We start from the raw sequence: 13,470 nt of genomic DNA, 5'->3' as shown, positions 1-13,470 counted from the left end.
GTAAGTCGCTATAGACAGTATGAACCTGCCATCTTCACGGAACAAGTTCTAAGAACTCACCATATTAGCTCTCTCAATCTACAACACCGTCGACAAACCAGTATGACTCCAATCAACTCGCTCGCTCCCAAATCCACTAGGGCTCAGCCCTGGAGGTCCATCTGGCCCGCTCCAGTTGAGCGACAGGACAGCTTCCGTGGTCTCGGTTTCAAGAAAGGGGAAATTATTGTCGCAGATGGTAACGCTGGAAGCTTCTTTCCTCATGGAGAGTGGGAGGTCGAACAGGAGTCGAGCGCATGCGGTGCCAAGCAGTGCCAGGGTTAGAAAGAACGACATATCTGCATGGCCATTAAGCCCTTTAGTAACTTCAAGTACGCATGCAATGAAAGGCTGCAATTTATGACCTCAAACTATGAATTGCTTCTACAATCTGATGGGGAGAAGCCTATGTGACCAAAGCTGCCATCTCCCTTCAAAGTCGCGTACCTACGTAGTTGAATCAAGTGCGTCTACTCTGGTTGCCATGCGCAAGCTCAGCATCAGCATAGTAAACCAGAGCTCTGACCTCAACACTCTCTCTTGGAGGCTCTGAAGGCACACTGGCCGGATTAGGAAATGCAGAGTGCGCAACACCTTTGCCTGTTAGCAGTCGTAAATCTGTTTGAAGACGCCCACTCACCAGATATACCTGTAGGGTCTGAGTCGGACTGCATGAAGACCCACATCTCATTCGGTTGTTGGTCGCTGATGTAGTACCATTTGTGACGATCCGATCGATAAATCTGGCGGTTTTCCACCACGTATTCCGCGTACACCAGATCTGCGGCTTCAAAATCGGTGGAGGATTCGACGGTACGTGCGTCGCAGAGTGCTAAGGGCCAGTCTCGCACAGGGCCTCGCAAAGGCTTCCAGGTGCTGGGAGCAACTGTTAGTGTACATCGCCGCTAGTGCTCTATGTTCACTTACTTCACACATTGAACTCGACCTTGCAGAAGCTTCTCCGCCTTCTCATCGCCATTGAGGCGACGTACCATGTCTGCAGCCCAGGTTGCTGTCGTGTCTACATGGCATCAGTAATGGCAAAAGGTATGACAGATGTCTCTGGTAGTCCTACCGACATGTGCCATTGAAGTAGGCTGGTTCCACTGATAGGGCTCACCAGTCGCAACAGGAAATTCTGGATGACGTTTGCGGACCGTGTGCTCAAAGATCTGGACGTGAGCGGCTCCGAGTAGCTCTCTTAGGGTGTTGGCAATCTCGCTCAGATAGACCTGAACAAGTTTCGTATCGTCCTCGAAGTCGTCGTATGCCATCTTGGACTCCATGTTCACGATCTTGAAACCTTCCTTCTCCAGTGAGAAGTCCTTGATGATCGGTCGAGCATCCTCGATCTTGAGGTCCTCGCGTCTCTCCAGTTTTATGTTTGAGCGCTCGAAGCCCTCCGGAGGCTCGAAGCGAAGCGAATATGGCTTGACTGTGGAGTATAAATCGCCCCTTTGGAGGAAATGCATCGATGTTTCGATCATGTTGTGCCTAGATAGCTTCAATGGTGGGTGTCACTCAGAAGATGTTGGCTAGAGTTGTATTGACCGAGGCTAGGAAACGGGCCTTCTTGATCTAGAAAGAGCACAAGGCTTAGGCGCTGACATGTATTCTGATACTGGCACTGGGTCTGAACCGTGTGAGGGGGTCTTGCATGTAGAACGCGGCACACAGTTTCGCCGCGATTTACCACATACTCCTCGATGTCATTGTGATCTGCAACAAACTATTGTGAGTCCCCCAGCCTTTGTTTTACCCCCTTCCAATGAAACACAGACGTTTTTCTCTCCAACGGTGTATACCATAGACGCAGAAAGATCTTCATTGCAATAGATCACAAAACGCTCCGGAGACTACCACTTCCGGTTGAAGTCAGCTGGTATTATGCCGTGGTGCGTTCACATACCTAGGCAATGTAAGCATCCGGTCAGGCGGCGTGGCAAACGGTAGTTGCATGTAAGTGCAAAGATCAGATGGAGCGGTTAGGGCAGACCTGGCTTACAAGGTAGCGCGAGATCGCGTATCGATTGGTATCTAGAGAAGCTTCAAAAGTGCCAAGAGCTCAACGGTCATGTAGTGCAACTGCTATCAAAGTGCCCATACGCAAGCGTGTGTGTCAACTTGGCTGTGCCAGCGCGTCGTGCCGAACTTCCCGCTTGTCACATACCTTACTACACGCGCCACACTGATCCGTCTACCAATGAGAACCAGTGCTTTGGTGCACCATGCTGCAGCGGCAGCCACACCCCGCGGACGTGAAAGATTCAGCCGTAGCAGCAGCAGCCAGTGCTTGCCCGATGTGAATGGCGTCTCCGTCGAGCCTAGCGCTGAAATACAGGCGGAGCCGCAGACTTAGGGGGTTTCGAGCTTCCCCCTACCTGCCTTGTCCACCGTGAACTGCCCAGGCTCAAATTTCCCTGCCATCTGCACGGCATTCCACCACAATGAAGTACCCTGTGTCGTGTCTTTTCATGCGTGCATGTGAAACGTTGCTTCTGATGCCAGAGTGCTGACCTTTGAATTGTGTGACGTCATCAGCGCGCCTAGGTACTGGCATTAGTCAAGCAATAATATTATTACTTCGGGGATCTTCAATCTCGGAACTCTCTCTATCGGCACGCGTTCCGAGTATGTATCAGCTCTCCAAATCATACAGCAAGCACCCCCCAGTCCTGAAATTATACACGAAAGCCTTTCCCACAGCTCCTTCTCCATTTGTTCCACCTTCGCCCTTGTTTTCTACCCACTTCGCCCTATAACCTAGCAGTAAGTCATGCAGCTCTTGCAGGTATTTCCTCTCAGCGAGCGGCATCTTCTGAATGAAATAGCGCCATGAATCTGGTTCGCTGAGACGCGTCTCCTTGAGCAGGTTCATGACCTCTTCCTTTGACTCGATAGCAGCGATGGGTGCGGATTGGAACGCGGAAAGGAGATCTGTCGATCGCGATTGTGCGGCTTCAACGATAGACCATTTGTTGCTCTTCTTGGATCGGTGCTGGGCGATAAGAACGTCGACGTTCGCTTTTGACGCGTTGGAAGTGTTGCTTGAGGTTGGTGGTGGAGCTTTGATTAGGCGGGCTGCGCTTCCCTCGCGTTCTTCACGGTCTCGGAGTTCGTTGCGAAGGTAGTTGAGGAGATCGGTGCTGCGCAAATCTGTATCTTCCTTCTTTGCGATGGATTTGACTTTGAGCTCCGGTTTGTCAGGGGCGACGCCGTGTTTGATCACGATCACCCAGCTATGTCTGTCTTCGCGATAGTGACGTAAAATGTCTTCGATGGAGTGCGCGTCGACGGCGAGTTCGGCGGTATAGCCGTGGGCGATGAGGTCTGCTACCATCTTGATGCCAGTGGAACGCAGGACGTTCGGATCGAAGCTAGCGACTAGACAGTCGCAGCGTCGTGGCATCCAAGAGATGGATGGCGTGTCTTCTTCAGCGTGCTTCCGCAAGAACGTCGACTTCTCGGGTTTCTTGATATACCGACTCATCGAGTTGACAAGTCTGTCCCACCCCAAGTTTACACCAACAGCGTGGTAAGCAGCCGCTGGATGTGCATGACTCGAGCCTCTCGGGCGGTATTCTTCGATCAGCTTATCGTACCGGCCACCTGCAGCAAGCACTTCCCTCTGCTTTGTGTCGAACAGACATTGGAAGAGAATGCCACCGGAATAGAACTTCTCATTGAAGCTGCTCAGTACACTGATGTAGACCTTGCGCTTCACGCCCCACAACTTCATGTAACTGATAACAGAGGTTAGGTGTGCAAAGACGACGTGAGTCCGATCAAGGTACTTAGTGCCTTCGAATAGTCGCCGCAGCTTTGCGAAGGCCTTTTCTGGGGTGTCGCGCCAATCGAAGCGTGCCAGGTCATCTAACGATGTCGATGGGATACCAATGTCGGAGGACCGTAATTCGTTGCGTATCAACTGCCAGTTGTTCTTCCCGATATTCAGCTTACTAAGGACTGCCTTGACTGCCGCGCGCTTTGGGACACTGATTCTGCAGAACTCCAAGATCATATCTAACAGATCGGCATGATTCAGGTGGAAGCACATCTGCGTTGACCGGAATGAAGGAAACTCATCGATGATTTCATCGACGACCTTGAGAACCTCTGCCTCTTTCAAAGTAAGGTCAAGCGTATCGTAGGACAGTATATCGAAGTCTGCCTCGCCGTTACTACGTGGAGCACTTCCGGTGTAGTCGTCACGGTAGACATGACCGATCGTAAAAGTCTTCTCTAGGAACGCCCCACCTCGACCGATGCTACGTGCGTACGGCAATGTCAGATCGTAAGGTAGCTGGACCAGGGTTCCAGAAGGATCGAAAAGCTTGACGACCTTTGTGTCAGCATAATGGTCCGACCAGGGTAGTAGAACTTGACGTTGTATCTCAACAGCGCCATGGCTCCGGAAAACCATGGCCAATCTGTCCCTCACGAGATTCTGTAGAAGCACATCATTGGCCTTGATCTTCTGAGTGGTCGCGCTCAGATCCCAAGCATGGTCTTTTGCTTGCGTATCGGGCTTTTGTGAGAAAAGAGCAGCCATCATCTTTGCGTAGTGTGGTGAGTTTCGATCCGATAGGGCCTTGAGCGCTTCTTTGACGGCCTCGTCCTCCATCTGAGCAGGCACCTTGCCGCTTCTCAGAAGCTCCGTACATCCAGGCCTCTCTGAAGGGCGATGACTGATGAGTGACTTGATGATGCTACCCTGCAATGACTTTTCCGGTGTCTCAAACTCCTGTGGAAGATCATGTTTCCGCTCCCGCAACGATCGAATGACTTTGTCGCGCTCCATAGCAGTCCTTAGAGGAAAGCACATCTCGAAGAAGATGATGCCCATGGAGTACATGTCCACCTTGTTGTTGTAGTCGCCAATAACAGTTGAGCTGAGCTCAGGAGCAACATAAAGCGCAGTACCGACACTCCGCGTCATGTCGCCACCATCCTGTGTACCGTTGGAGGACTTTGTGTCAGGTCTCTGATACTGGCCACTGGTGGCTAATCCAAAATCACCAATCTTAGGCACCTTAGCCATATCGATGAAGACGTTGTCAGGTTTGAGATCACGATGGATGATACCGTGGCCATGGATGTGAGCGAGCCCTTCGAGAATTTGCCGGAACAATCTCCAGTACTCGTCTGGATCGTCATAAAGTCCGGTACGTATCAAATCTCGGAGTGTCTGCTTCTCGCAAAACTCCATTTGAATGTACAAGATTGACCTCGAGGGCTTTGCAGGTGTTGAGTCGGACATGGCGCGTTTCTTGACTGGCGAGAGTGGCCCTATGCTTGCATCATCCTCTGCCTACAGTCAGCTTGTTGTATACATAACGCTCCATGTCATTGGCTGCTTACCTGAGTCGGAGCCAAAGATTACTGCACCGACGTCATCTTCCGATTCTGCGTCAGACCCAAATTCGATCTTGGGATATCCACTGGAGCTAATGAAGTCTAAACCACCAGTGCTTCTTCCGTGAGCGCCACCATCAGTCGTAGTCGTGCCTGGAGAAACGTCCGATTCCCAGTCAGACTCGTCGCCATCTGATGTTGCCGAGTCATAGTAATCATCCGCTTCGGCCTCTGGCCAGGCGGTGTAATAACGTACCACACAGCTGTGGTTGAGCCGCGAAAGTAGCATGACTTCGGAAAGAACTTCGCTTAACGCTGCAGCAGACTTCTGCTTGATCTTCTTGATAGCATAAAGACGACCGTCGACTTTGTTACGGGCCTTTACGACTTCGCCGTACCCGCCCTTGCCCAAGCGACCTTGTTCGGCCCAGTCATTCGCGTATCGTGAGTATGACGGAACAACACCAGAGGAAGACTCTCGTCGCAGCCTATACCGACCTAATGAAGTTGAAGAGTTCCTCGAACGTACGGGTGTGGAGGGTCGCTCGTATACGTCTACATCGTCGCGCAAGAACTCACATGGGATGAGGTCAAAGGCTGAGGATCGTTTCTTGGGGTCGGGCTTGAAGAACTTGCGCAGAACTTCTTGTAACGGTTCGGAGCAGCCAAGAATATCGGACAGTTCTTTGGGCGAATTGTACTTTTCAGGCACATCGAGGCCGAAGAGCATCTGAAGGAACGTGACGCCGAGATCCCATACATCTGTCTTGCGGGTGTGACGCGCATCCTGAGACAGCTCGGGCGCTATCCAGTAGAACGATCTTACAATGTTCATCGGCTGTTCATCCCAACATAAGCTTCGCAGATGATAAAGAGAGCCTTGAAAGCTGGCGTCGGCTAGCAATACTGTGATTCCACCACCGGGCGATCTCTTGAACAGGATGTTGTGAGGGTGAATGCGCTTATGGACTATACCATTGCGGTGGTAGAAGTCCAGTGCTTCTAGAAGCTCGATGGTCCAGGAACGAACTCTTGCGACTGGTAGGGGTCCATCGTCGGCAAGCCGCTCGCCTAAAGATCCTTTGTCGGCGTGATCCATGAGGATGCTAATTTCCCATCCGGAATCGGGTAGATGCTCTACTTTGAACTCCAGCACCGCCATGATGGCTCCTTGTCGCAGTCGCTTGATCTCTTCCATCTCGTCTTCGAATTCCATAACGGCCTTTTTGAGCTGTGGGCCAGCAGCAGCGTTTCCGCCTCCCACCCGAGCACGTTTTAGTACTAATGTAAGCGTTGCTGTGCTTCCGGCCGGTTTTACCAATAGCTGTTCGGTCAAAGGGCCAGAGCGCAAAGGAAGCGGATTCTCAACGCCACTGCATTGGATGGTCGTGTCTTCGTGCTGGATAACGATCGTCCTGTCGAATGAAATGTAGTTGTTACTCTCGGCGCTGGGAAAGTACGAAGGCGGAGTATTGGCGGATACACGGTGCTTCTTGCGCTTTGCCAACAGGTCTTTTCGGCGCATTTCGTCACCTACCATCTGCTGCAAAAGACGCTCCTCCTCAGCCTTCTCTTCGTCACGCTTCTTCTGTAACTCTTCTTCCTGTTGCTTTAGATGTTCGACAGCAGCGGCTTCTTGTACTGCACGCTCGGCATCCAGGTTCTCGTAGGTACCGTCCGTCTCACGGACAGCAATCTCGTCCTCTAGTATCTCTTGAATGGCCGTCGCAATATCGTAGATCATCACCTCGCCTAGCAGTTCACGAGGTCGAGACTTGAGCAGGCCATAGAGCCTGTCCCACGTGCTTTTCCTAAGGCTGCCACAGTCTTCCAGGGAAAGTTCGGGCAGGGTCTTGGGGTAAGTAGCGGTAAGTTTCGCACAAAGCGTGATGGAGATGTTTTCGTTAGAGAAAGACGTCAACTTGACGCGCAAGACGCGATCTGTAGTTTTCTGCCATCTAGTTAGCGGAGGTCTAGTGACGAATACTCTGGTTTTGCACAATTTGGGTGCAAAACTTGAACACATCCTAAATGGTACGTTGTCGCAGTTCTCCAGGCCGTGTGGGCGTAGATTCTAAACGGCGACTCCAACGGTGAGATTTCTGTACTTACGCTCCATGCACCCTTGGCTTCTGATTCTTCATAGTCGTCCATGAACACAGCCTTCAAGACTTCGCGTTCATCTTCTTGTGCCTTCTCGTAGGTTTCCGAGGTGTGCGAGACCAGCGAAGGTCGCGGTTCCCCGAGCGGACTTGTTGGGCCCATGTCATCATTTCCTGGCGTGGATGCATTGTGCGTTTGTTTCTTGTTCTTGGGTGTTCTTAGCGGTGCCATAGTGGGCTACTGGTGGTTGATTGAATAGGCCGTCATATAGTATGGGTATTGACGGAGAGACTAGCAGCCGTAGCCGCTGCCCTTCACACTGCAGACATCTCGATCTTAAAAATTTGTAGTGAATGAAAAGTGATGAGAATGGCGATATGTAGAGACTTCGTGGCCAGCGCACGTCGAGTAGCGGTCGGTGGGGGCGATATGTTGGCGACGCCCCGCTACCCTTCCTTTCCGCGCCATCCCTGCAGGCGCCAGCAGAGCCGCCGGACGCGACTTCCTCATGTCTCGAGATCGACGAGCAGGCACAACAAACAGCACCGCACCTTCCCGTACCCTGACGATGCGCTAGCAGCTTGTCGCATGCTATCCTGGAGGTGTTTGCGACTCATCTGGAACTATACGAAGTGCACGAAAGCGTCCAGTCCACCCTCAGCCCTCGTTTTCTGCGAGTAAACAATCCGCCAAACAAACACACGGAAATATCCACACGGCGCATGCGATCCCCATCCTCCCACCAACCCTCTTAGTTCTCTTCTCTCGCCTCACGACGACGACCCACGCTTCGCCATGTTCTCGTGGATTACCGGTCCGCGCATCACGAACGTGATAGAAGATCTCCAGCCTGGTTTGCCGCACTGAGCCACGCGTCTAGAGACGTACTAATAGTCTTAGAAAATGACTACGAGTCCACCTTTATCGAACCTCCCGAGACGCCCGCTCATCAGTTCGCCGTCAAAGCTTTCAAGCACGCCATATTTGGAACGCCTGCACCCGAAGAAGCGAAAGATGCCTCCAAGAAGAGCGAGAGGAAGGCGAGGATAGATGCAGCAAACGCAAAAGCATTTAATCTCCCCGCGCCGAAAGAGAGTGGGCCGCCCATCTCTCCATCGAAACAGCCAGGCGGCATCCTCATGACGCCGGGTACCGCAAGTAAGGGAAGGAAGCAGGTGTCGTTTGGGTCGCACGTGGTAGACAATGAAGGCAAGCGCGGCAACATTGGCAAGACCGGCATACCCAGTGACTGCCCCGGGAAGTTCCCGAGCCCTTGGACACCTGGCACACAACTGAAGCTTGACCCGGAAAGTGACAAACGACCACGCACCCGCCTCACCGAAGCCCTCCTTGACGCGCGGACAACCACACAGCCGAAGTCGGGGCAGAAACCAAAGGCGAGAGACGACAGCGACATCACAATAGACTTGGGTGCCCCGCGTTCGGAGTCTGGAAAATACTGGAAGGAGCAATACGAGAGCTACGCGGACAAGAGCGAGAAGGAGATGAAGAAGGTCATTGCCAAGCAGCAGCTGGCGAAGAAGTTCGCTATGAAGAAGGACGGCGAAGCCACGGAACTATCTACCAAGCTCGAGCAGGAGCGCAAGCGATACAGACAACGGGAGCGAGACCTGGAACAACAAAACAAGGACCTCCAGGAAAGGCTACGTCAAGCGATGGCCGAGAGCATGTCGTCGAGCATCGAGATCGCAGCGCTGAAAGCCCGAATCACAGTCCTGGAAGCTTCAGGCTCGGTACCAACCTCTGAACTTCAACAGAACAAAGCTCCATTCGAGATATACGAAGATGCGAACAAGGACAACCCACGATCGCCAACGCGTGGCTTAGATATGGATCCTGAAGTGTCATTCGCCCCCAATAACAGCATGGCTTCGTCTACCAAGGAGAACTCGTCGCCCAAGCCCCGCCGTCACCGTCGTGGTACGATCCCTGACACTTTGAACCGACCAGTGCTCCCGTCTAGACTTGGAACAGCAGAGGGTGAAGCCTCTATCATCTTAGGCCGATCGCCTCGTGCACCGGCACGCCCGTTCGAGATCACTCTGGAGAAAGCGCTTGCACAGCCTCAGCAAGAGCAACCGCAGAGATCGCCACTGAAGATCCGCAGGCCAGTCGCACCTGATGAGAATTATGCGCCAAAGTCTCCCGTCGCGATCCCACCTTCCAGTCCGTTGCCTGTACCATCGCCAGGTCTTGATCCATGGATGGAGATCAACAACAGTTCGATAGCGCAAATGGACAAAATGGCTCTACCGGTTTCTACTGGTCAGCCATACTCACGGCCCGAGTGGAACCCACCACCAAAGCAACATCGAGTATCGAAATCTGTATCGCACGTAAAGTCGACAGAGACAACCAAGTCAAACGAGAAGGTTACGGTTCCCGACCACAAGGCTGAACCCACAAGACGCAGAGAACGTGCTACCGAGAAGGCGACACACGTCTCAGAGCTCGAGGCAACCTCTGTCCCATCGAAGAAGGACGAAAGGCAAAAGCTGGACGAATCCAAAGCCAACGCGTCATCTCATCATGCTCCTACCGACAACAAGTTTGACCTCTCGAAAATTACAGCACACCATGCAGAAGGTTCTGCGCAAGTGAAGCATGACCGAAGCCAAATGTTACCTGTTGACCGCAAAGAGCAAGCAAGAAGAAGACTTGAAGAGAGAAAGAGGCTGAGGAAGAACGGTACTACGATTGTTGGTTCTTGATCGTTCACTGGCGTTTTGCGTAGGAGTGTGTTGCGTCTTTTGTCTGAGTAATCAATATGTTCAAGACATATGTTATCGGAGTATGGTGTTGCCCTGAGCATTGGATTCTGGTTTATCGCACGATACCTTCACATGCTTCATCGTTTACAGCATTCAGTTGAATATCCATACATTGTATTGTTGCTTCTCATGCAGAGCGCTCTACCGTGTCTCATAGGGTATCGTCCCAAACGCCTTAGAAATGCTTCATCGCCCCGTGCAAAGATCTTACTTCTTACCTGAAGCAATATCCTCCAAAGCTTTATACACTGGTATAGTAGTCTTCTCTAACTGCGCCCGCTGATACGACGTCATCTTACCTAGCACATACTTGCTCACCACATTGGGATCCCTACTCTCGGGCCTCCCTATCCCAACGCCCACTCTCCACCACTTTACGCCTCCAAGACTTCCCTGACAGCTCTTGATACCATTATGCCCTTTCGCGCTCGCGGCACCGTCTCGAATCGTAACCTTCCCCAACGCAGACTCAAGCTCATCATGCACAACAACCAACCTCCCCTCTAACGTGGCACTCCCGGAAGCCTGCCGTATACCGCGCAACCACTCACTATACGCCTTTTTTACTGAGCCCCCGCTTATGTTCATCAACGATGTGGATTGCCAAAATGTCCAGTCGTCCATTGCGTCTTTGTCTGTCGCTACTCTCCGGTAACCGGTGAGGCCGAATGCCATATGTGTAGCTGGAGGTTTTGAGATCAGACCTGACATGCCCTTTTGAAAGGGACCATAGCGCTTTGCTTCTGCGAGGGCTGAGGTGACGATGTGGCCAGCGGAGTGGAGCGTGTTGGCGTAGGTTGCGCCTGGGTTGCCGATGGAGGCTATGAGGAGGGGGTAGGCGGTTTGCGCGGCGGGTTTCGCCATTGAGGGCGATCGTGGTATGAACAGGGACGAATCGTCGGCTTTGGCAGCAGACTTTGGGTTCTGCTTTGGTGGCTTGTTCGGCGGGTTGCGGGGTTGGTTTGTTGGTGTCTCGGTGTCGGAATGTGTGGGCGTAGGGAGGGCGGAGTCGTGCCTTTGCTTCTCTTGTTTGCGCTCTTCTTTGCGAAGCTGCTTGCGCTTCCTTCGTCTTGCGGCTGCGGTTGTGGGCTCGTCGCTGCTGTACTCGCTGCCCTCCGGTGCTGAGGTTTGGACATTTTCTTGGGGATCGGCGGTAGGGATTAGCGAGCTCGCCACGTGCGCACGTGTGCTCGCGTCTGACATGATAGTACAGGAAATGGTTTTTGGAGAGTTGATGGCAAGAACATTATGCGGGATGTTCGGTCATTAAACCAAGCAGCACTGTGTGCTGGTCCACTCTGTGAAGAGTGCCATGGTTCGTCATGACAGCCGCTGTGAATTGTGCCGCTCACAGCCACACGTAAGAGTCATAGGGGATTGCTAAGGGCGCAGCATGGCAAACCGCCCTTTTCCGGATGCGACAAATATGTCATCATGGAAGATTGGAAACGATTTTGCAGACTTCATTAGCATGTGGATAGTGATTTGAGACGCGCATCGGAAGGTACAGATCGTGAGATCTCTTGGCGTACATCATTGCTCAGGAACAAGGGTCCCGGTTCCGCATCGCTCTAACCCCGATGACACTCGCCACTTGCGCGCCTCTAGCTCTCCTGTCAGGCAACTCTTGACTGATTCACTCGAGTACGAGCAAGCGTACCACAACCACATCTGAACCCTCCCATCATCTCGACATGTCCGGACGACCATCAACGCCGCCACGAGCGACTCGCTCAGCGGGCAAGCTCCCGCCAAATCCGCCCACGCCAGAGCAGATCAGGCGCATGGAAGAGGCTCGTCTGAGGGCAAAGGCGGCTGCACAACAGACACAAGCTTCAAAACCTTCACCAGCGCCGGTCGCAGGTGCGAAGCGCGCATACTCGTCCATCACTGCCGCGCAAACTCCAGCCACCCTTCGTAATGCGGCTGCAGCATCCCCTCAGAAGCGCGACCAAAATGGCTTCATACAGCCACCCTCGAACGATTATATCCAGCCGGCGAAGAAGTACGCGAGATCAGACTTCATCGACTACGACTTCAGCAAAATGACGGACACGAAGGGTGGCTTCCTGAGTACCGTAGACGACCCGCACAATAAGGCTATGCGGAAAGGGCAACAGAACGAGGAGCAGAAGCCAGAGGGCGTATCAATGGTAGAATGGGAAAGGGAGCGCATAAGACGGAAGCTCCGCGCCAACCGAGCCGGACCTTACGAGCCGGGTATCTCAATTTTGGACACCGTCAATGGCAAGGAAGAAGAAGACGAGGAAGCTGCGCTGCTCGAGGCTGCTGAAAACGCCGAGATCGAAAGCGGTACATTCAAAGGCAAATACGGCGACGGCAAGCGCGACGTAAAGGGCAAATGCCGAGAATGCAATAGTCTGGAGATCGACTGGAAATGGCAGGACATATTTGGCATTGGCGTATGCAGTATCTGCAGGGAGAAACTCCCAGACAAGTACTCCCTACTCACCAAAACCGAAGCGCGAGACGACTACCTCCTCACCGACCCCGAACTCAAAGACGAAGAACTCCTCCCTCATCTCGAACGACCGAACCCACACAAACAATTCTTCCACCCCATGCAACTGTTCTTACGACTGCAAGTCGAAGCCTATGCCTTCAGCCCCCAGAAATGGGGTTCGGCAGAGGCGTTAGATGAGGAGTATGCGAAGCGACAGGTCGTGAGCAAGGAAAGGAAACAAAAGAAGTTCAAGAACAAGCTCGAAGATCTGAAGAAGAGGACAAGAGTGGAAGCGTATAAGCGGGCGCGGCTAGCAGGCGATAACGGCGATGCGCAGTTTGGGCAGAAGATAAAGGGAAGATATGACAGACATGAGCACGAGTGGGGCAGGAGTGTGCTTGACCCTGAGACCGGTATGACAAAGAAGAGGTGTGAAGAGTGTGGGATGGAAGTTGAGGAGTTGGAGTTTTAGACAGTTTGCACTGGCAGGACGGTGCGATGCGCAAGATGATACCCCATATATACGCGTTCTTCGCAGGTAACGCGTTTGACTTTCCTCTCGTACCGCATGCTCAGCGTATTTAGGTACAGTGACCACGCTTAGACAGGATCGTATCTAGCGCACAGTTTGGGCCCCGCAGCCTATCACCGTCCCTCAGCGGTAGCCCCACTGCCCCTCCTTCGCTACTGCCTCACACACCACGTCTCGATCTCCAT

General features: G+C 52.7%; 5 protein-coding genes across 5 annotated transcripts; 2 read left to right on the top strand and 3 right to left on the bottom strand.

Moving 5' to 3' along the window:
• Positions 1-499: 499 nt before the first annotated feature.
• J4E92_002799 (uncharacterized protein) lies at positions 500-1,737 on the bottom strand (the record flags this gene model as incomplete). Its single annotated transcript, XM_051494199.1, has 5 exons — positions 500-633; positions 680-915; positions 967-1,060; positions 1,115-1,533; positions 1,733-1,737. 5 exons carry the CDS (start codon positions 1,735-1,737, stop codon positions 500-502), a joined length of 888 nt encoding a protein of 295 aa, XP_051355878.1.
• Positions 1,738-2,677: 940 nt separating this feature from the next.
• J4E92_002798 (uncharacterized protein) lies at positions 2,678-7,728 on the bottom strand (the record flags this gene model as incomplete). Its single annotated transcript, XM_051494198.1, has 3 exons — positions 2,678-5,346; positions 5,401-7,345; positions 7,507-7,728. The coding sequence occupies 3 exons, from the start codon at positions 7,726-7,728 to the stop codon at positions 2,678-2,680; spliced, it is 4,836 nt and encodes a 1,611-aa protein (XP_051355877.1).
• A 564-nt stretch (positions 7,729-8,292) lies between these two features.
• Positions 8,293-10,229, top strand: J4E92_002797 (uncharacterized protein; the record flags this gene model as incomplete). Its single annotated transcript, XM_051494197.1, has 2 exons — positions 8,293-8,350; positions 8,398-10,229. The coding sequence occupies 2 exons, from the start codon at positions 8,293-8,295 to the stop codon at positions 10,227-10,229; spliced, it is 1,890 nt and encodes a 629-aa protein (XP_051355876.1).
• A 267-nt stretch (positions 10,230-10,496) lies between these two features.
• On the bottom strand, positions 10,497-11,492 carry J4E92_002796 (uncharacterized protein; the record flags this gene model as incomplete). Its single annotated transcript, XM_051494196.1, has 1 exon — positions 10,497-11,492. One exon carries the CDS (start codon positions 11,490-11,492, stop codon positions 10,497-10,499), a length of 996 nt encoding a protein of 331 aa, XP_051355875.1.
• A 491-nt stretch (positions 11,493-11,983) lies between these two features.
• Positions 11,984-13,225, top strand: J4E92_002795 (uncharacterized protein; the record flags this gene model as incomplete). Its single annotated transcript, XM_051494195.1, has 1 exon — positions 11,984-13,225. One exon carries the CDS (start codon positions 11,984-11,986, stop codon positions 13,223-13,225), a length of 1,242 nt encoding a protein of 413 aa, XP_051355874.1.
• Between the last annotated feature and the right edge of the window lie 245 nt (positions 13,226-13,470).

Source organism: Alternaria infectoria, assembly GCF_024043175.1.
Source record: "Alternaria infectoria strain BMP 0036 chromosome Unknown scaffold_3, whole genome shotgun sequence".
NCBI classification, from domain to species: domain Eukaryota; kingdom Fungi; phylum Ascomycota; class Dothideomycetes; order Pleosporales; family Pleosporaceae; genus Alternaria; species Alternaria infectoria.
The sequence above is the reverse complement of the archived record's forward strand: the minus strand, read 5'-3'. Positions and strand labels throughout refer to the sequence as shown.